General features: G+C 40.0%; 1 protein-coding gene across 1 annotated transcript; it reads left to right on the top strand.

The window, feature by feature from the left end:
• Positions 1–363: 363 nt before the first annotated feature.
• On the top strand, positions 364–13011 carry LOC132075479 (inducible T-cell costimulator-like). The gene is made up of 6 exons (XM_059475940.1): positions 364–448; positions 6045–6083; positions 8094–8435; positions 9861–9970; positions 10571–10661; positions 11903–13011. Exons 1-5 carry the CDS (start codon positions 370–372, stop codon positions 10658–10660), a joined length of 660 nt encoding a protein of 219 aa, XP_059331923.1. The 5' UTR covers positions 364–369; the 3' UTR covers position 10661; positions 11903–13011.
• The last annotated feature ends 7563 nt before the right edge of the window (positions 13012–20574 follow it).

Raw genomic sequence — 20574 nt, 5'->3', positions numbered from 1 at the left:
TACTGTAGGTTAATATTAGTTGCTGACTATGGGCCATCTGCAGAAGTTTACTGCAGATGACTGCAGCCTCTATTGTGATAGACTTTACCAGAAACCAGTCTTTGCAAAGTGAACATCAAAAGTAATGTCAGAAAGTCTTTCATCCTCCTGTTTGTGACAGCAAACCATTAGGTAGGAAAAAAAATAAAGCATTAAACCAGGTGTTTGCAACAGCTAATGCTGACATAGCTATAACATAGTCAGGGGACAAATGTTAAATTAAAAAGTCATTCTGATTGTCTTACAGTTTTTTTTTTTGCCAGAGCCCACGAAACCACTTCCTTTTCTACCCATGTGTTCTTCCCCATCTTCACAGCAGACAGAAGACTGATGCCTCTGTGTCAGGCAGGCATGAAGGCAGTTGCTGTAACTTTCTGTGTCCTCTGCTTTCAGTTTGAAGCCCTGTATGGTGAGTAACATTTTTGATTATTCTCCGTGCAGTAGGTGTCTCTATAGAATATAACTTAGCCAATGATGGGAGATAGTAGATGAGGCATGATAGCAAGGGGTTGGAGGAATAAAGTTAATAGAGGGTATTGGCTGTAAAAAGACTGCTCTCAACTTCAATATCACTAGAGTTGGTGGGAAGAGAATTCCTGCCAGCATAGGAATGTTTGCTCTGAAACTAAAAACTGCAAGAACATTGTTTATGTTCTTTAGCTCATCTGCTCAGTGTTACCCTTTAGCTGTTGAGATTCTAGTGCTCCAGCCAGGTTACCTTGATGGATATAAGATCTCATAGCAGCATGATGGTGAATAATAAAGAGAAACCAAGTTATCAATATTAAACCTGCTCTCATTTGGGCAGGGAATCTTTATACAGTGAAAAATGTATATGGCATGGAAAAGTAGATGAGATCCTTTTGGTGCAGCCTTGAAACACAGAATTAAAAGGAAGCATGGAATTCCTATGCTGTGTTTGAGAAGGTGCACAGTGACAGCATGAATCTCAGTCCAGCCTTAAACATGGATGTAGCATTTAACAAGATTCAGTGTTTTATCCCAGCTGTGCAAAGTAAAATATCACAGCTTTACCTGTAACCTCTCAGAAATGCACATATTAGTGGGTCAGCATGGAAATACAGATAATAACAGATTAAGAAGAGTCTTTTTTACCATACATATTCCGTCCAACGATTTGGTATGATGCATCATATAAGATCTGAGATTTAGTGTGCACACTTATTAAACACCATTTAAATACAATCTTTTGATGTTCATGCCAAGGGCTATTAAATATTTGTTTCTAAAATTCTAGTGAAAAGGGATAGAATTTAAGTACTCCTGAGTTTTCAGGAAGAACTTCAGCTTTCCTATAAATAAAAACTAGTTTTCAGGTCTTTAGGTAATGCATTTTTGAAGGCTAACTAATATATGGATAGTATGCTGAGTTTTCAAATAGAATGAAAAGATGGGGGAAATCACAAGAAAGAGTAATTGTAATCAGTATCTCTAAAGAGAGTTCTCCTTGGAAAGTTGTTCCTAAATTTACTAACAAAAAATGCTTTCAGTTTGGTTACTTTCCATCTAGTCAATTTAGCATGAATACCTGACCAGCATGCTTTTACACATGACTGAAGCTATCTAGAAAGCTTTTCCTCATGGGAAGAAATAAACTGTAACTTTAAGGGTGCAAATAATCAGTCTGTCTTATACCAGCATTTCTCCTTTCCTTCAAATGTGGAGGACAGGATTTGGGCAGGAGACTAGGCAAAAGAGATAGCAAGAGAAAGAGACTGCATGTAAGAAGAAATGGTATCTCTCATGTTTTTTGTCTTACAGTGTTCTCAGCATGACTTGTGACCTCTGGATCTAAATAGGTCACAGTAGGTGATATGTATGCGTGCATATGTGCATTATGATTTGATAACACAATTGTGATAAAGAAATTGATCGTAAGAGCAGGCAGTGTCTCTGTTGCCCACAGAGAAACACAGGCAATGGGATTTGGAGTACAGAGCTGGATGTAGGATTCCATAGCTCTTGAGGCCCTTGCTATGAAACTGCACATGAGCTTTGGCACACCAACATTTGCAAAGCATTATCACTCTTCACCCACTGATCTCCTGGTGTCAATACAGCAGGAAACCATGGCAATTTTTAGAATGGCTTCTGAAATATTATCAGCACTGGCTGTTCTTTCAGTGGTATGTTTTATATGAATTTCGGCATTTCTCATCATAAGTTATACCACAGAAATAATTCAGATTAAAGATGGCTTCCTAGAATAAATTGGGCCATTACTGCTTTGCCCACAAGCACTCCTTCCCCAGTTAATCCTGGATCATGAAAGATAGAAATCTGTTAGTTTTAGGCATAGGACTAATGACACTAAATTGACAGTGTCATCTTTCAGAGTGCCTTGGAAGTTTGAAATTATAGCAGCTTAAAAGCTATGTGCAGTTTCATTATGCATTTAGTATGAACAAAAGAAATATGTTTGTTTTAAAGGCAGGGTCTGCTATTTCCTTGCTCATCTTCAGAGGCAAACACACAGAAGTGAAATTGTGCTTGTTCTTTTCATCAGCTAGCTAGTTTTCTGAGAGCTGGGGCAGATCATACAAACAGCAAGAAAACAAAGTAGCATTATTCCATTCTCCTGGCCTAAACCCCAAGCTTGAAAAGTGATTGAAAGTGGTTTTAAAACTTCTGTTAGGACCAAAATGTGTAACGGTGTTTTCTCTGTGTCTTCAAATAGTGCTGAGTCTGCCAAAGAATAACTGGAAAGCTCAAAATTGCAATCTCATTAAAATGAAAATAACACATTTTCCATTGGCATCAGTATCCAAGTACACTACCATAGAAATTCCCAAACTTCTGCCAAAAGGCTTTCCTGCTGCAGTAAAGATGAAATTGAGGTGGAAATGTACATGACTGTAAATACACTTATAAAGAAATGTACACGCACACAAGCTCTCTTTCTGAGCTTAACATAACAAGATGTAGCTTTCATACACGTTAATACCTTTGATTTATATCTAAACCACAATATTTGTCTTGGCACTCTGCTTCACATGAGGTGAGCCAGGAACAACATCTTGCAACTCCACATTGTGACACAATGGAAACAAACTAAAGATTTGTTTCCTCTTCTCAAACCTTTATATGCAAAAGAATAATAGTTTTTTTTATGAAAAATAACAAAAAGCAATCTTTCAGCCAAAACTAAGCATTTTTACTGCTGAACCAATGAAATTCTTCTATTCAGTTTCAACAATACCATAATGTAGACTTTTATTCACATATTTTTGAGGTAGAATTAGGGACAATTAGTCAGGGAATCTCAGTATTACTGGATGCTTAAACCCCAGGTTCCTGTACATTCATTCTGACTGGAGCTTGGCAAGAAACATCCCAAATGTGTCCAGCCATTAACAACAGAGTGCTACAGGTCCATATGATTACCTAGGAATGAATGGGTACAAGTGGGTACAGAAGATCAGCAGCCAGGCACAGGGAAGGGGAATGAGCAACTTCTTTAGTATTCAGCAAGTGCATTCAAATTAGGAGCTGATGCAGAATAGCTAGTGATTGGAAATTTATATCAGCTTTCACCCATAGTGGTCATCCATGTAGACAATTTTGTGTTTTAATCTCAGGCACTGTTAATCTAATTCTAAAATGTGCTGCTCTTATCCTATGCTAAGCACACTCTTCTCTATGGCTACTTGTTTCAGAGAAATACCAATTGAATCACATTTACCAAAATGCTCATTCAGAGAAATACTTTACTGAGAGTTCCTTGAAAACCGTCATTTTAGGCTTCTGGGTTGGAGAGAATACAAAACAATCTTTCAGCTTGACACAAGGTCACATGAAGTAAATGCTTAATGACCTCTCTCTGCCCTTTTTCATTAAAAACAAGGATTAAAACCATGATCTCTGGCAAACATTTTAACCCACATGTTATGAAAGGGCAATTTCATTAGCTAACAGTGAAACAGAACTATTCTCAGAGACAAACAGAGAAAACAGATCTGAAGTTGTTACTTTAGTGCTCAGGATAGAGTGGTCCCAGGCTCATCTGGGACATTGAAGGAATATGGCACTGCTTGACTCTGTAACTGCCCTGACAGAGTCAGCCTCTGCCTTTCCTCTCAGATGACCAGTGACAAATGTAGAGGTTTCAACTCCAGGTAGGTGCTTCTCGAAAGTATCAGATAAGTTTTTGTATTCATCAGGCTCCCTAACTTCTGCTGCACATTTGTTTCTTTCTTCCCTTCCCTAAATAATTTGTTGGGTGTTTGGCCAAATTGTAAAGGCATGTGTTACTGAACTACAGGATGTCAAACTACAGAGCATTTAAAATTACCTTTATCTCAAATGCTGTTCTCACAGCAACTGTTTTCTTTCATCATGCAACATATAAGTCATCAAGAATTATTTCTTTATTTGACCTTTGCTTTCATCTTTTCAGACTATATAAAATTTAAAGGGCTTGCACTTTCTGTCTGTGCCTTCAGTGGTTCTGGAGCTCTATTTCACTGTGGCTTGGCAAGCTGTGTGTTTTCTCTGTGTCTTCACACCAGTGGTACAAGATGCTAAACACCTTGTCTGGTATCATATACTTAAGTAATAGTCCTGAGAGAAGTACAGATATTAGAACTGTCACAGAATTAGATAAGGGTGCTGACTCTGCACAGTAAACCAGGAAGAATTTGATGACTAGGGATATGGTAAATCAGTCAAGGAGGGATAACAGTTTTTACTGCTCTCTAACTGAGCATTGCAAAATGTCTTCCAGAAGTCCATTAGCTTCTGTGTCACACTAAAGGTATCTTAAATGAATATCATCCATTCAGTGTCCTTGCCAATGGCAGTAACTGTGGAGCAAGAATCCAAAAAAGAAAAAAGCATGAACACTAAAAGGCTGAAAGAGTTGAGATCAAACAAAGGTATCCAAAAGAGAATGATCCTATGTTCCTGTGCATTTAGAGGTTAATGTAAAAGATAACAGATGCCTTGGAAAAAAAAGATTTTCTATATCATGCAATCAGTGCAATACCTGGCACACCTGGGGGTCTACTCTATGTGGGTCTATCTAGACTGCTGTGTACCTGTAACATGAATAGGACAGCTCACCAAAGTCCTTAAGTATTTGCCCTATATTTCCTTAGTGTCATAAAATCCTGATGTAGATATATTTAGTTCTAAGCAGCATCTGAAGAACTTAATCAGACTATTAGAAAAAAGAAATAGTGGCTAGAAATTTTTTCTTTTTATCTGTCTGAGCATTTAATTTTAGGGCCCTGCAAAAAGGAAAATTCCAAATGAAACACTACCAAACTCTGCTATGTTGCCAGTACTGACATACAAATCGAAGTATTACCATAGTGTGTGGTGATGGAGGCAGCGGTTTAAAAAACAAAACCAGAACAATTATTAAAAATGTGTCTGTATTCTGTAAGGAAGATCACCTATGAACAAAAGAGAAAAAGTTGCTGTTGGAAAAGGAACAAAACCATTTGCATTGCTTGAATGTTCTCTTGATGTATGTTTTGGAACATGATCCAGATAATTATAAGATGCTTTGGTGATGTGTCAAGCAGTGGGGGAAGCAGAACAAACATTGATGGAAATGAGTACTTTAGTCTGGGAAAAGTATAATGTTGGGTTATTGCAAAATCAGGACTCATGAGAAATCAAATATATACTTTTTTATTTCAGGCAGATTTCTTCAGTATCTTGGTGAAAGAGTTTTACTTTCATGTCAGTTCTATTCCTGAAGTACACGTATTACTTTGCAAAGGTGTTTTAAGAATTTGTGAATGTTATATGTATGATCAATATAAATTCTTGTCTTGAGCATTTTCTTTCTCCTTTGATTTTTATATTTCATTCTTTTATCATATCATATGACTTTAGAGTGTAGCGCAGAAAGGATCAGATAGGATAATGATACAAATTATAAAATAACTTCAGCATCTTAACACTGCATGGTTAACCCTCTGTTCTTGCATTGCTCTTCTTAAATTTTAAACAGAAAACAACTTTGTGTTTTTCAGGAGTTGACAGCTGCTCATCATGTGCATGCAAAAATATAGGTAAGATGCATTTGCCTAATTTGGTTTACAGTTTTAAATGCCTTTCTACATCAGAAAATACTGCCCTTAAAGAAAAAAATTGTCTTTTTTTTACTGCACATTTTAACATATTTCTGTCTGATGGAGTTTTCTGTGCTATTGGTTGCTGACTTTACAAAGTCAAGCTGTGAGGTAGCAGGATGTCTTTGGTCACTTCTGCTTCTTTCCTTTTCCAAGAAGTTTGTAAAATGAGAGTCACACAACATCTGAGAGCTTTTCATAGAGATTTTGGGAGGGTCAGATGTGATTTCTGGATTGCATGTGGGTGCCTGCACACAGTAACATTTATCCTCTATGTCTTTTATTATCTGAGCAATAATGGTACCATAGCCATCTAAGTAATTAGGTTGAAACTTTATGTCATGTCTCAAATCACTATCTATTCCACAAAGGAAAGTCAGGTCCTGTGGTTAAGGCAGTCATGCAGGAGCTTGGGATTCACATCCCATTTTAAATTTCCAGCTACATCATCAAACTAGCTAGGTCACCAGGCCCAGAGAGTGATGGTGAATAGTTACATCCAGCTGGTGACTGCTTACAAGTGGGGTTCCCCAGGGCTCAGTTTTGGGGCCAGTTCTGTTTAATATCTTTATCAATGACCTCTATGATGGTCATTGGGGGTCATAATAACTTTGAGACAGCACCAAGTTAGGTGGAAGTGTTAGGTGGGAGTACAGGAAGGCTCTGGACGGGCTGGGTCAATGGTTCAACACCAATTGAATGAGGTTCAACAAGGCCAAGTGCCGAGTCCTGCACTTGGGTCACAACAACCCAGGCTGCCTGACAAGGCGGGGGAAGAGTGTCTGGAAAGCTGCCTGGTAAAGGTCCTGAGGGTGCTAGCCAGCAGCCAGCTGAACATGAGCCAGTTTGTGCCCAGGTGGCCAAGAAAGCCAGTAGCATCCTGGCCTCTGTCAATTACTTTGTGGCCAGGAAGATCAGGCCAATAACTGTCACCCTGTACTTGACACTGGTGAATCCTCAAATCCTGTGTCCAGTTTTGGGTCCCTCACTATAGGAAAGACATTGAGGTGTTGGAGTGGGTCCAGAGGAGGCAACAGAGCTGAGGAAAGGAGGGTCTGAGGGAGTTGGGTTTGTTTAGCCTGAAAGAAAGGAGGCTCAGGGTAGAACTTGCCATTTTCTACACCGACCTGAAAGGAGGCTGCAGCAAGGTAGGGTTCAGTCTCTTCTCCTAAGTAGCGAGTGACAAGACAAGAGGAAATGGCCTCAAGTTGCACGAGGAGAGATTTGTACTGGATCTTAGGAAAAATTTCTTCACTGAAAGAGCAGTCAAGAATTGAAACAGGATGCTCGGAGAAGTGGTAGAGTCGTCCCCCCTGGGGGAATTTAAAAGACATGTTGGTGTGGCACTTAGGGACATGGTTTGGTGGTGGACTTGGCAATACTGGGCTAATGCTTGGACTTCTTGATCTTAAGGGTCTTTTCTAATCTAAATGATTTTATAATCGTTTAGTAGGGTACAGATTACAAACCATAAACCAGAAATAATTATTATTATATAATCTTTGTCCCACTTGTTTTATCTATGGACAGGACAATGTGACACTGAGGCAGGGATTATATGTTTATACAGTGTTTGGTCCAGGGAGGCATTAAACAATATCTAGTAACAGAAATTATAAGTAATATGAGTAACTTCACCATTTAGTAGCTTTAGTAGTAAGTAATATTATCAAGCTCACTGATCTAATGCTAACAGTAATCTCTCCAGCCTTAGAGCAGATAACAGGCCAGGTCTCATTTATTTTATCAGTAATGTCTGGCACAACCAGAGTAATGCAGTGGTATCTCATTGGGAGGCCTGCTTTTCAAAGCTAGGCCGTTCTGAGTACCTGCATGCCTTAAATTACAATCACATGGTTCATTTTTTTTGTTTAAATGAGTTTCTTAGCACTTTAAGGATTCTTTTCATTGCTATGTGTGTAACTATACTTATTGTTTTCATGTCTTCAGATCAGGCTCATGTCTCTGACAACCAGATGATGGTGGAATTTGAAAATGGAAACTTCCATTTCACATTCCCCAACCCCAAAAATGTGAGTGAATTCAGCATGACCCTCTTCAAAGGGCATGAAAAAAAGACGGAAATCTGTGCATTCCATTTGAGCGAAGAGAGAGTTATCTCCAAAAGTAATGTCACCTACTGTCAGACACACAATTCAAGCAGCAGCACCACTTTCATTCTTAAAAATCTGGAGAGGAAACATATTGATGTTTATACATACTGCCTGGAGATATTCTTACCCCCTCCTTACATAGAGTGCTGTCTGAAAGAAACGTATTTGTACGTCCAAGGTAAGTTTAGTTCTCTACTCCCCTCACCTCAGTTTACTGATTAGTAGACACTGGGTATAGCTATGCTGCAGTGAAGAATAGGACTAGAGTTCACACAACTAATGACCAGGCAGCTTAAAACTACTTATCGGGGGGGCTCATAACAGTGGAGCTGTGTTGGCACACTGCTCAGCACGTTCGCTCCATATTGATTCATATTCTCGTGCAGGTTTTGCAGGCCATGCTGAGCTTTGGGTGGTGGCACCCAAGTTAGCTTGATTACAGCTTCTAGAGTACTGCAGTCTCTCCTTTGCCTGCAATTTCTCTTGTCCATTTTAAAGTTGCTGAGTATAAATATTAAGATTAGGTCTAGTAAGTGGGGAAAAAATCCATTCTGAGAGACATGTTCAAAAGCCTAGGACTAAAGAAAATCAATTGTAAAATATCCATACTAGTAGTGGTATATGGAACTCTTGGATGCCATTGAGGTGTGAAGAAGATGGTGTTCACCTCTGTGAAGACCTTCAGCTTTAGGGCCCTCTTAGAGCAGAAGTGATCCACAGCTGTTGAGAATTTTTGGCTGTTTACTGAGAAGGGCTTGGACTAACTCCAGAAAACTAACTGCCCAGCTTTTAATTTTGACCTGGCTTTCATTCAGTGGCTCTTAGTATACTAAACTGAAAGAGGTAATGGTGGTTTTGCTCACACCAATTCTTGGTTCTGCATACAGTTCAGTTGCAGCATGGTACTGCCTGTTGTCCTTCCCTTGCTTTCTTTTCCTCTCTCCCAACACCAGCCATAAACAAAGAAGCTGAAATGCTACAGCAATTATGCGCTTTAGTCAAGTTGTATCTCAATCCTCTCTCTATTTAAAAAGCTTCTCAGAATCAAGCTGTGACATTTGGTTTTGTCTGCAGTGTCCATTTCCACTTGTATGGCTAGCCAGACGCTCAGAACTTTTTCTAAATGTTTCATACCCTGTCATATTCTCACGCAGATCTGGGCAAGGGCAATCTTGAGTACCCCAGCTTGCCTCCCCATCCAAACACGACTGCCAAAGTTTACCCTTCTTTTGACCAGGCTGCCCTTAAAATCACTTGTGGTACTTACTAGATATATGCTTAAACCTTGCTCAGATCTGAAACACCATGTTGGAAGTTGGGATTTTTCTGTTTTTTAAAATTTTCTTTCTAGCTTGGTTTCTTTTCAGTCCACACTTTCAGCACTGTGTACCAACAGTTTCCCCTTTCTTTCTGAAAAAATGCCATCTTCTGCTTCCTACTGAATACACTTTTCTAAGGTGACAATTCATCTCAACAAAATCCTTCTTCAGAGTTCACTTTTGCTAATCTATTAATATGAAGAGGGAGAAGAATTGAAGTTATCTGTAGAAGGCAAAAAAGAAAAATATCAGTAATGACTTTTATTTTGTCTCCCCATCTTCAGATAAGGAGGACTGCTTTTCACTTGGACGCGTGCCATGGATTATTATCGGCGTGATCATTTTTGCCATTTCCTGTGTCTGCTGTGTTGTGGCCTGTTGCTTAAGGAACAAGGTAAGGAAACATATGAGATAATGCAGAAACCTTCTTCCAAAGGTCGTGGATGGGGAATTTGATTTAATGAGATTTAGAGAGTGGGACACGCACATACTCATTCAGCAGTGCTGTGGTTTTTGACAAAAAGACTGAGTTGTTTATTTATCACTGGAATTCAAGTCATTGATGACAGTAGCTCAGATTTCATTTTTCTAAGACTGAATTGTTTCTTGATTTGAAGGCTTTGAACCAAAGGAAAGAGGAGAAATGCTGCACAGGTCAGCAAAATATTTTCGTAAGCAGTTCACCCAATAGCTTTCTTTAAGAAGGGGAAACAATTATCAGTGGAGAAATTCCACCCCTGTTCTGCTGCAAACCACTTAGATTTTACACAGGAAAGAATAAAGACCAAGGACATTAGCTATTCTTTTGGGCAATGTGTGTTTTTAATTTTCAGTTTGTTTTATTCCAAGTTTTCTGTGTGAGTTTGACATGTCCATTCTGACATTAATGTTCCCACTGAAAACAGAGTAACTGCCCTACTTAATGAACAAAGGCAGGAGTGGCAAAGGTAAGTGATCACAAAATAAATTAATGGCATTTTCTCTCTGTTGGCAGAATCAGACGTGTGAATCCAACTCCCTTGAGTACAACAGTGAATACATGCCCATGGCAGCAGTGAATGCAGCTAAAAAACCAAGAATCTGAGGTTGTGTTAAGCCCAGCTGTACCTCTGCTTGTGTCTGCTGCAAGGCTTTCTCTGGGAGGGGAAGAGCGGCTTGCTGTGTCTGCCACTGATTCTGGGTGGGTGCCTGCATGCCTGGGTAGGATTGCAACAATAGCTTGTTAATGGAGATCGTGCTGCCACCTTGCAAGAAGACAAAACTAAAAGCAAAATATCTGGAAACCTTTCGAATCATAGTGGTAGACTGGTTCCTAGAAATGCCAGTGCTTCATATCTGTGCAAAGCAATGATCTTACGCATGAGGAAAAGATGCAAAACTGTTCTGTTCAGATTCTTGAGCTGATGCCTGGTACCAAAATATCTCTGTGGGGAAGTGATTTACTAGATTTATGAGTGTTACTGGCTACGGGCAAATATTCTGCAGAGAATGAGGAGCTTCCTTAACTACTTAAGCCCTACAGAAGCTACCACACAAGCAGTTCTGGATACAGAACAGAAGCAGAATTTGGACTTATTCAGACATACGAATGCTGCACAAAACTGATTCTCCATTTCTATTCTAGGTATAAGTTGCTTGCTGCATGGAAATTTTGGAACTAGTTTTCCAGCTACTTGGACAATGGGAAATTAGCATTCCCCTATCTTTCCCAGCCTCCCTGAGCTCTCATGACGGCCCTGTGCTCAGTCATGTGACACCCACTGTAGTACTGTTCTGAGCTGTGTTTTGCTCTAGTCTTGTTTGTGAGCTGGAACCCTGCTTGATCCACTGACTCACAGACGTGAAATGATAACAAGTTAAAGATGTCAGCTTTTAGTTGAAGAAAATGTAAGATTCCTGTAGTGCTGCTACAGAAAGAACTTTTATTTTCTAGTCTCCTTTATGATAAACTTTCCACTGGAGACAAAAAAAAGACTACCTCCAAAGCCAACCCTTGTGGTACAGCCATACTGCCATGTATTGCACATGTCCTTTTGTTAGGGTTAGTTTAGCAGGGGAACAAAACCTGAGACAGCAGAGACTTCTCTGTGACACTCTGTCTCAGTTATGTGCATCTGCATTTTTTGTATATGTGCTGTCAATACATCTTTGCCATTCACACCTTGGGGCTCCTCTTATTTAACGAAATCCTGAATGCTTTTACTAACAGAGGAATGTATTACAAAATGGATATATTGTAAGGCTGCAATTGCTCCTTAGGTCAGTTCAAACCTACAATATCTGTGTCTAAACTAGAGGCACAACCTCTCCTTTTTGTGTCTTGCAGCATGAACACAACACAGTCCCTATGATCAGGATATTCATGGACTCTTCATTGCAATTATCTTCCTCTTGCCATTTGACATGAAACCTTTACAACTTCCCCAGAGAGTTCAGGGGTTACTTGACCTGCCTCAAATTGCTCAGAGCCTGTGATATGAATGAAATGTTCAATCCTTCATGCTCCATGTGAAATGTATCAAAACTCTGATCATAAATGACTGGCTGTGAATCCAGCCTGCATATCTTGCCAGACACCTTTGTGCTGCTGGAATCAGAGTGGTACATTGGTTCTAAACCTCTCTACAATACATCAGGAAACCCCAAATATTAGTCAGAGGATGCTATTGAGGGAGATAAACAGCCTGCTTTTCTGGCACACAGAAGGCTGGTTTCAAATTTGATAGGGCAAATGGGGACAAGGAGGAAATAAGCTGGTACATCAAGAAAAGGGTTTTCCTCAACAAACACCTGGATAGACAGAAGTATTGCAGAGAGAAGGTGCAAACTGCAAACCGTGACTCTGAAAATGAGTAAAGCATCAAATCAGGCAGGGACTGCCAATTACACAGCCCGGCTGAGCTAACCAGCTCCTAGGCAGAGATGGAGAGGGGAACCCTGGTGTATTGGGTCACATCACATTTCCTCCCAACATTCTTTGACAAATTACTTGACCTCACCAGCAAACTAAGCTTTCCTCTGTATGTCCATAAATACATTGATTTCATGATTTATAAAAAATATTGATGACATTACTGTGTTTGAAAATTATTGGTGAAAATAGCTAACATCTACTACCTATGAGAAGAACTGCACGCAAGATCTTATTAAGAGTGGAGAGTCTTATCCTCTGAAACCTTTCACCAGACTGAGAAGGAAATTCAAGAAATAAAGAGTTTCTGAAAAAAGGAAAAACTTGAGGTTTGCCTTAGGATGCAGCTGGATAAACAACAAATGATGGAAGTCTGAACAAAGCAGTTCAAACATCCTGCACTGGAGAGATAGATAATTTATATTCATTATAACAAAGCTTGTGGAAGTTTCAGGTTCCATTACTCCTTTCTTTTTGGAAAAAGATATTTTTATTCTTAATAAAACCATTTTTTAATTATGCCATATGTGTCCATAAGAACCTTCATGCATGCATGCGTGTCGTGTGAAAGAATTAATCTCAGTAAAATCCACAGCATAATGGGGAGAGAGTGCAGGGCAGTTGATCCCCGTGTAGCATATTAGTGGATAACAGGAAAAGGACTTAGGAAAAAAAAGTTAAAAACTGTAAACCAAAAATTTGGACCTGTTTCTAGATAGTGACATAATGACATTGTTTGCATGTGTTTATTTCCTATTATTTTAATAAGAAAGTGTTTTTTCATTCTGTCCCATATCTTCTTTCTTTCCTTTAATCCCTTATGCAGTATGCTTATAATGTCCCAGATTATTTTGGGACATTTTTCAATTTCTTTCTGCCATTTCCCAATACCTCCAAATCAAAAGGAGCTGGAAGAAGATAAAGGATGACAAACTGAGAAAAAAAGAAAAAACTATGTAAAAATATCATGAACCAAGTCTATAGACTGTGCGACAAGAAAGGACTAAAATAAAAGAAAATAAAAAATAACAGTCAGTAAGACTAAACTAAAAGCTTGATATTCTAACAGGTCATTATTTCAAAAAGTAAAATCTATCTTTGGAAACTCACAGTTTTGGGAAAAGACTATTTCTGGAGGAAGGATAAAAGATAAATATATCATAATTTGAATACCTGTATATCTTGAGATGGCTTGAAATGCAAAACTTGATATGTATTTCCCAAGTTTATCTTCCCAAGCTGAATCATTAACCTAAGTATGAATGCTCTTGGAATTTAATGATTAGCTTTAAGACTGCAGTTTCATATCTAATATATAGGCTAGGGAATGAAATGACACTAAGAGGACCATTTTCCCTTAATATATATATTTCATTGACTTCAAAGTTCAAATAGCTCTAAATTTTATCATATTTCTTACAGGCTTTAAGAAGTTTATTTAAGGCTGGGGAAAAGAGGCTCCCAAACTTGAGTAAAGCAAACAAATGAATCAAAATAAGGATTGGTACTGAAGATATCACACAACATTATTCATTAAGTGTTTTATAATGGGGGAAGTTCCCTCTACATTTGAATCTAACTTGTCATGAAGAAAAATACAGGAAAAAATCCCAACCAAACAGGTATTTGAAAATATTTAATTAAAAAAAATCTATGTGGTCAGTAGGGACTTCTGCCCATACAAGATTTACTGGGGAGCTGGACCTAAGTCTCTGCCTTCATTTGACTTTAACTGCACTGAGATATTCCGTATACCAAGTCCCTTAAGTTGTCCAGTCCATCATGGTTATGGCAGTCTACCCACTGAGACAAAAATCTCCTATTTCCTTAAGAGATGAAAGTTTGTATTTATGTTCTGTGATTGGGAGTTCAATTCAGTGAGTGGGGTTGCTTGGAGCAGAGGGAGGAATAGGAAGGATTAAACAGCTTTTCTGGCAAAATGAAGTGGACAGGTATGAACTGGAGATATGAATAAGGGGTCAGGGGGTGAACTTCATCTAAATGAGTATGCCTGAGCTATTTAATTCCTCTTGGGAGTAAAAAGATCTTGTATGGCTTGAGATCAATTTTTAAAAAGAGATAAATCAGCTCTGATTATCAACAAGAAAGATTTAGCTGCTGCACACATCAAGCATAATAATTTTTAAAAACTGCTAACATTAACAACTTTGAAATATCAGACATCCTCCACGTATTAAATCCTGCAACACTCGTCCCAGATTTTAGCACACTGTTGGCAAATCCATCACCAATGATATTTCATCCCTGTCTCAATGCTCTGTAGCAGCAACTTTCACTGCAGCTTATATATTGTACTGCATCTCTCAAAACTGAGGCCAGGATTTAACATCTGGATCGTGCAAAGACTTGCAAGGGGGAATTACCTCTTCACCTGATAAGAAGGAAGACTCTTTTGCTGCCCTAGGGTTCTTCTGGAAAAATCTCTGAAACACTGAGAAAAGTGGAAATACATTAGCTCCAGCTGATGAAAGCGGGAGGGAGCACATGGCCTTCCCAGGGTGGAAGTTTGAACACGATCTACAGAGTATGAGAGCACTCAGACTTTTCAGTCTCCTGGGGCCAAACACTAGAGGAAGAAGCTCAAAACTGGGATTCTCAGTCCTTAGCTGGCCACTTTCTTCCACAAAGTGTAAGGGACTTGTTTTTGTCTATTCAGTCAAGTAATTATCCCTCTGACAAACAACAGCCCCCCCCCCCCCAAAAACCCAACCCAAACCAACAAACTGAACACCCCCCCCCCCAAAAAAAAAAAAAAAAAAATTTGTTCATCAAGGCTCTTTTGGGCCTGAGTGAAACAATAGATGTTGCATTAAGCATTTGGCTGAGTGCCAGCAGAACTGCCTGTGTTGATGCTCCTTTCAATGGGGCTACCACACAGCTGGGCAGGACCAGCACGATGAGCCAAAGGAACAACAGGATCTCCCTAACCAGAGCTTAGTGCTGCTGCTCTCATGAAACGGAGCTAGACCTCAGTAGCTCTTGCTACCTACATCCTTGAGAGCCAGACCAATGCAATTCTGTCCCTTCTCCTGGCTGTGTCTCTGCTGTTCAGTCACAGCCCACAGCTCCATGAAAATCTACCTCATTCCATGCTCTGGCTCTTCCTAATGCCTGTGCTTCAGAAGCCCAAGCAGGAATTCCCCTCCTGCAGCAGGGTAGTGCTCCAGGACACCAACTGGCAGCAGCAGGACTTTACAGTGGCTCGCTTGAGTAGAAAAGAGGAACTCATGGGAAGGGCCTGGCAGAAGGCCCTGCTTGGTTATACTGTGGTCATGAAAGAGAACAACTGCGTTAGAGGGCTGTGTGGGTTTGAGGAGCGTAGGAAAGAAAATCTAAATGAAAGGATTTACTATCTGGGGAGCTGCGATATCTCACGACCATGACACAGCCCCATTTGCTATAGAAGTTGGCAAATATTTCCTGTGGGGACAGGTAGCTTCCAGAAAAATACCTGACATCCACCCTGTTGATTCATGAAACCGTAGTCAGACAGCAACTTCTATCACCTACAGACCTTCTGTAGGCTACAATAAGCAATCATTAAGGCATATTCCAGAGCAAAAAGTACTTTGCTTCTAAAAAAATCCATGTTTTTTACTTAAAAACCGGTGTTTTTTTTATTAAAACATGCAGCCAGTGAATAAAGATCTCTTTCAAGCACAACATATTTATTCAGCAAAACAGTCACTGGCCTGGGGCTTCATCTGTATGAGGGTCTGATGTAGACACTCCTCCCAAACTGTTCCCATGGTTTTCCATCTGTGAAGGAGATGCTCAGCCCCTGACAGGGCTGTGCTGTCAGCCAGACAGGCACCCTCAGTGATCTGCAGCAGTCTGGCCTGGCTAAGGAGCCACATCGAGGCAGAGCAAAAGATGCTGCTGAGCATCTTGTCTGCATTTCCTTCTTTCTTTTTCAGACTGTCAAGGCAAAGTGGTATGAAGCATTTCTACTGCACCATAACCAGCTTCAAAAGATAAAGGAAGCTTCATCTGCATCAGGAATCCAACCCAGATGAATCAGACCCTGTTTTATCTTCCTACTAACTTCTGTTGGTAATCTTTCTGTTTCAAGATCAAAGAAAAAAGTATGCTCTTTACTGGAAAATAGAGACATACTAAAGAAAACAGCCACCCATATTGAATAGTGGCTCATGATTCATAATTTCCACTGAAAATTTGAGTAAGAGAAATATCCTTTTCAGTCAAGATGAAGAAAACATATGTTTTATTTAGTGAGAAAGGCCTCTGTATGTTTTAAGAAAAATCTTGCCAGTAGGCACAATTACTAAACAAAAGTCACCAAGTGACCCAAATGCCTTCAGCACACAGATCCCAGCTCTCCTTCTGTATTAGAACAAGCCAAGGCATCTTGCAGTGTCACTATAGGACATGAAAGAACACAAGCTCACACTGCTCTTCTCAAGATGAAGAAAAAAAAGGGAAGTTTATTTTCTGACTTTAACATTTATAATTTTCCAAAAGTGACAGCGAATTGGAGGGTGACAGTGCCACCTCTCCAATGACACTGGTCAAACCAACAGTCCATCAACTTTCTTCTCCTCCATAAAGGAATGCAAAACAATGAGTTATTTACAGAAAGTGTGTGAGAAAGTTCACTGCAAGAATGTCAACATCAGAAAGCTTAGAAAATCTTATAAAACCACGGTGACATTGCAGAGACTTGAACAGTGTTCTGGTAATAGTGACCCATTTCCCTTTCCGTGACAAAAAGCGTTCCATCAGTAGACACCAATAAAAACAAGAGCTGTGAAGAAAAACAAGCAGAGAAACATCACTACAGTTAAGGTAGTATTAGTTAAGGTAAAACACATTTTTAAAATGCAGGCTTTCAGTCAGAACACTTTGATGGCTCATCAAAGCATCCCATCAAGAAGTGGTGGCCATCCCACCATGGCCATGGAATCCTTTCTCAGTAATTTTTAAGGTACACTTTCTCTGCTTTCCGTGGTGATGGCAAATGCAGATAAATAATCTGAGTCTAAAGCAAGGGCAACAAAGGCAATTTTCAGACATTTAGGTGCAACTGAACAATTCACAAAGGACCTGCTTGTGTCTACGGCACCTCGAGCTGCTCAGAGATGTTGTCCTAGCAACCCAATAGCAGAAAAGTGCTATTCCTCTGCCTAGATATGGTAGGTCCCTTAAGCCATACTCCAGCAGTTCAATTCACAAATGTTGCCACAGGATAAATGGCTTTAATGTCAGAAAGGGATTTTTAAAAAATGGATAGGACATACACCTAGAACATGGCTCATTCTCCAGTAAGATATTGGTGTCCTGTGTGATCTGAAACACTCAGGCCTCTCCAACCTGATATCCAGCTGCTTGGCTTGGGCAGAGGATGCCACAGCTGCCTGCAGTACTGTGATGTCTCATCCCAAGGGCCTGGGGACAGCACTTCACAGTGACTCCCCTGCAGTGGGTCACAGACTGGGAGAAGGGATGGAGCATGTCCTGCAATCTAATGGCTGCACCCTCACAGTGCCATCCCAAGGACTGCTAATTAACTTTGTGTGAAGAATTCAGGGTTAAAGTATCAAAACCAGATTTTTAACCAGAACTACGGCATTGCCTTTCCCAGGTGACTGCCAGTGACTAGTGAGCTACAGGGGTTTCTCTCATACTCTCCCTCACCCCACTGAACCTTCAGCCTGTTTCAGGTCATTTAAATCTCCCCTCATGGGAGGGGTTATTTGATAACCAGGTGTATGCTCACCAAAATGCTCTGCATTGGGTGAGTCACGTGCTACTGATACAATTATAAATCACCTAATTAGGCATTTTGCATCTGGATGCTGGCTACACTCTGTGCCTGCAGAGAGACAGTGGCCCATATCTGCCAAGGGCAAAGGAGCACCTATGAAAGTTTGGAACTTTGTGAGGGTTTTATGCAACCATCTTATACATCGTTGTCTGGTATCTTACACATCACCAGTGTTTCCTGTTTCTCCTGTGTCTAAGACTAATAACTGCGGTAAGGAAACTACCAAGCATGTTTAGAGCTACCACAGTTACTGCCCCTCATAGAGGCAAAATTCAGGCTGGCAGTAAGCTTTCAGTGAGTGAGGGATGCAGGAAAGGGACTCCAGAATTAGTGGGGTACTAGTAGGGGTAAGGTTTCAGGCATGCGTATCAGGAAGAAAGGGGGTCTTGTTCTCTTCCTCTTCTCTCCCTTCTGCTACCTCACTGCTGGGTTACAGAATTCCCACCTGGGACCTTGTGATACCAATGCTTAATTTCCTCTCCTGCAGGCACATCTGCTCATGGTGCTGCAGTTCTGAAGGGAAGGAACAAAAGAAAGGGCTTTGCACGTAACTCTGCTCATACAGGAAGCAGGGTGAAGGAGATGAGTCCAGCTCTACAAGCCAGATGAAGACTATCCTTTGCTTGAACTTCAGGAAATGTTTGCTCAATGCCTGCAAATTGAACTGAGTCCCCTGAAATGAGGAAGGGAAAATTCTAGGAGGCTAAATGGATGAGGAGGAGTCAAACTTGTTGATAACTCATATTCAAGTAACGCTTTGCAAAGGCTCTTTATTTCAGTGCAAACTGTACAGATAAACTTTAACAAAACCCCAAACTAAGCAAAAGTTAAATGATCTGGACTTCCTAACCAAGGTTGAGATTCAGGTCCAATTTGTTTAAAATAAAACTAAACTCTGAATATTTTTTGCCCCATCTGGCTACTTTTGATTTGACATCAAAATAATGCAAATTTCACATTAATTTCAGGATGAACTTGTAATAAAAAATTTGATAAAGCTCTGTGCTTTTTATCAGATTTGCTAAAAGATTTAAGCCAGATTTAGTCCCTTTATTTGCAGAGGTAACTTAAGAGGTAACTCAAATAAAATGAAGAGTCAAACTGGTTTTCTCTGGTTTCTGTGTGGTAACTGCTAACAACTCTTCAGGCCAGTTCCAGCACTGCTGCAGTAAAGCTCCCACTGAAGTCTCCCTCCCCCCCATTAGAGGTCCCTGGGAATTTCCCTTTGAGGCAGCACTCTGGGGTCCTGTGTAAGGATTGGACAATCAGGGCTAACTTTCTCCAAGTTTTTGCAGGACCATAAATTTTCACCGATTTCTCTGACTACCAGCAAGCGACTTCAGCACAGTAAATAACCCGGTTGAAAATGGCAGAAAACAGTCTCTTGATGCCAGCCCCTTTCTCAACACAGGCTTACATAGTTGCCTCTTCTACATCAAAAAGGTTTGAGAACCAATGCAAAGAGCATGAAAAGCAGCTGGTCTGTGATTTTGCATATGTGGATCTGGGTTTACAGCACAATTCTTCTGACACCTGCACCTGTTGGTAATTCCAGGAGAGTCCACTGAACATATACAGAGCAATGTTTAGGGTATTCATGCAGCACTGCAAAACATCACAGATAATGACATTTGCAAAAAAACACAGAAGATAATAGCAATGTGAGTTCACAGGTGGACAATCAAGCCCTTGTTTGGAAGTTCAGCTGGTGAGGCCAGCCAAAAAAGCATTTGTCAGTGTGCCTCTGCTCTGTGGGGCTACCAGCAGCAAAAAATAAGTGAAATATTTTCATAATGAAACTACGTATGTACAACCCTAAAGGCACAGAGTAAGCAGATCTGTTAGGAGATTATACTCTCTCCCTGATTGTATTCAAAGCAAGCATATGCTGCTACCAGCAGTCTGACTTCTCAACAAACCCAGACAGCTTCTTGTGATGGCCTGGGACCAAAATCAGCAACTTCAGCAACACTTATCTTTGGTAAAGCAACAGTGAGAATCTTTTATCAAGATTGGATGTATTTTGAGAATAGAAACTTCAATATTACCAAGATTAAGGTAGCACTTAAGTGAATGATAAATCACACAGCTTCCAGGAACCAAAACCCCTACAAACTAAATCTCTTTTTGAAAGTTGTATCTTATCTAAGCACATCGAGATGTTGATGATCAAATAATTCAATCCATCAAATATGCAGAAGTGTTTCTAAGGAGCATAGAATTGATGCACGCTTCCTTATAAGCCCATCACACTGCCAAACAAATATATATTCTCTTTCTT

The sequence above is a fragment of the Ammospiza nelsoni genome, chromosome 7 (genome assembly GCF_027579445.1).
Source record: "Ammospiza nelsoni isolate bAmmNel1 chromosome 7, bAmmNel1.pri, whole genome shotgun sequence".
NCBI lineage: Eukaryota > Metazoa > Chordata > Aves > Passeriformes > Passerellidae > Ammospiza > Ammospiza nelsoni.
This window is presented reverse-complemented; position numbering and strand designations above follow the sequence as displayed.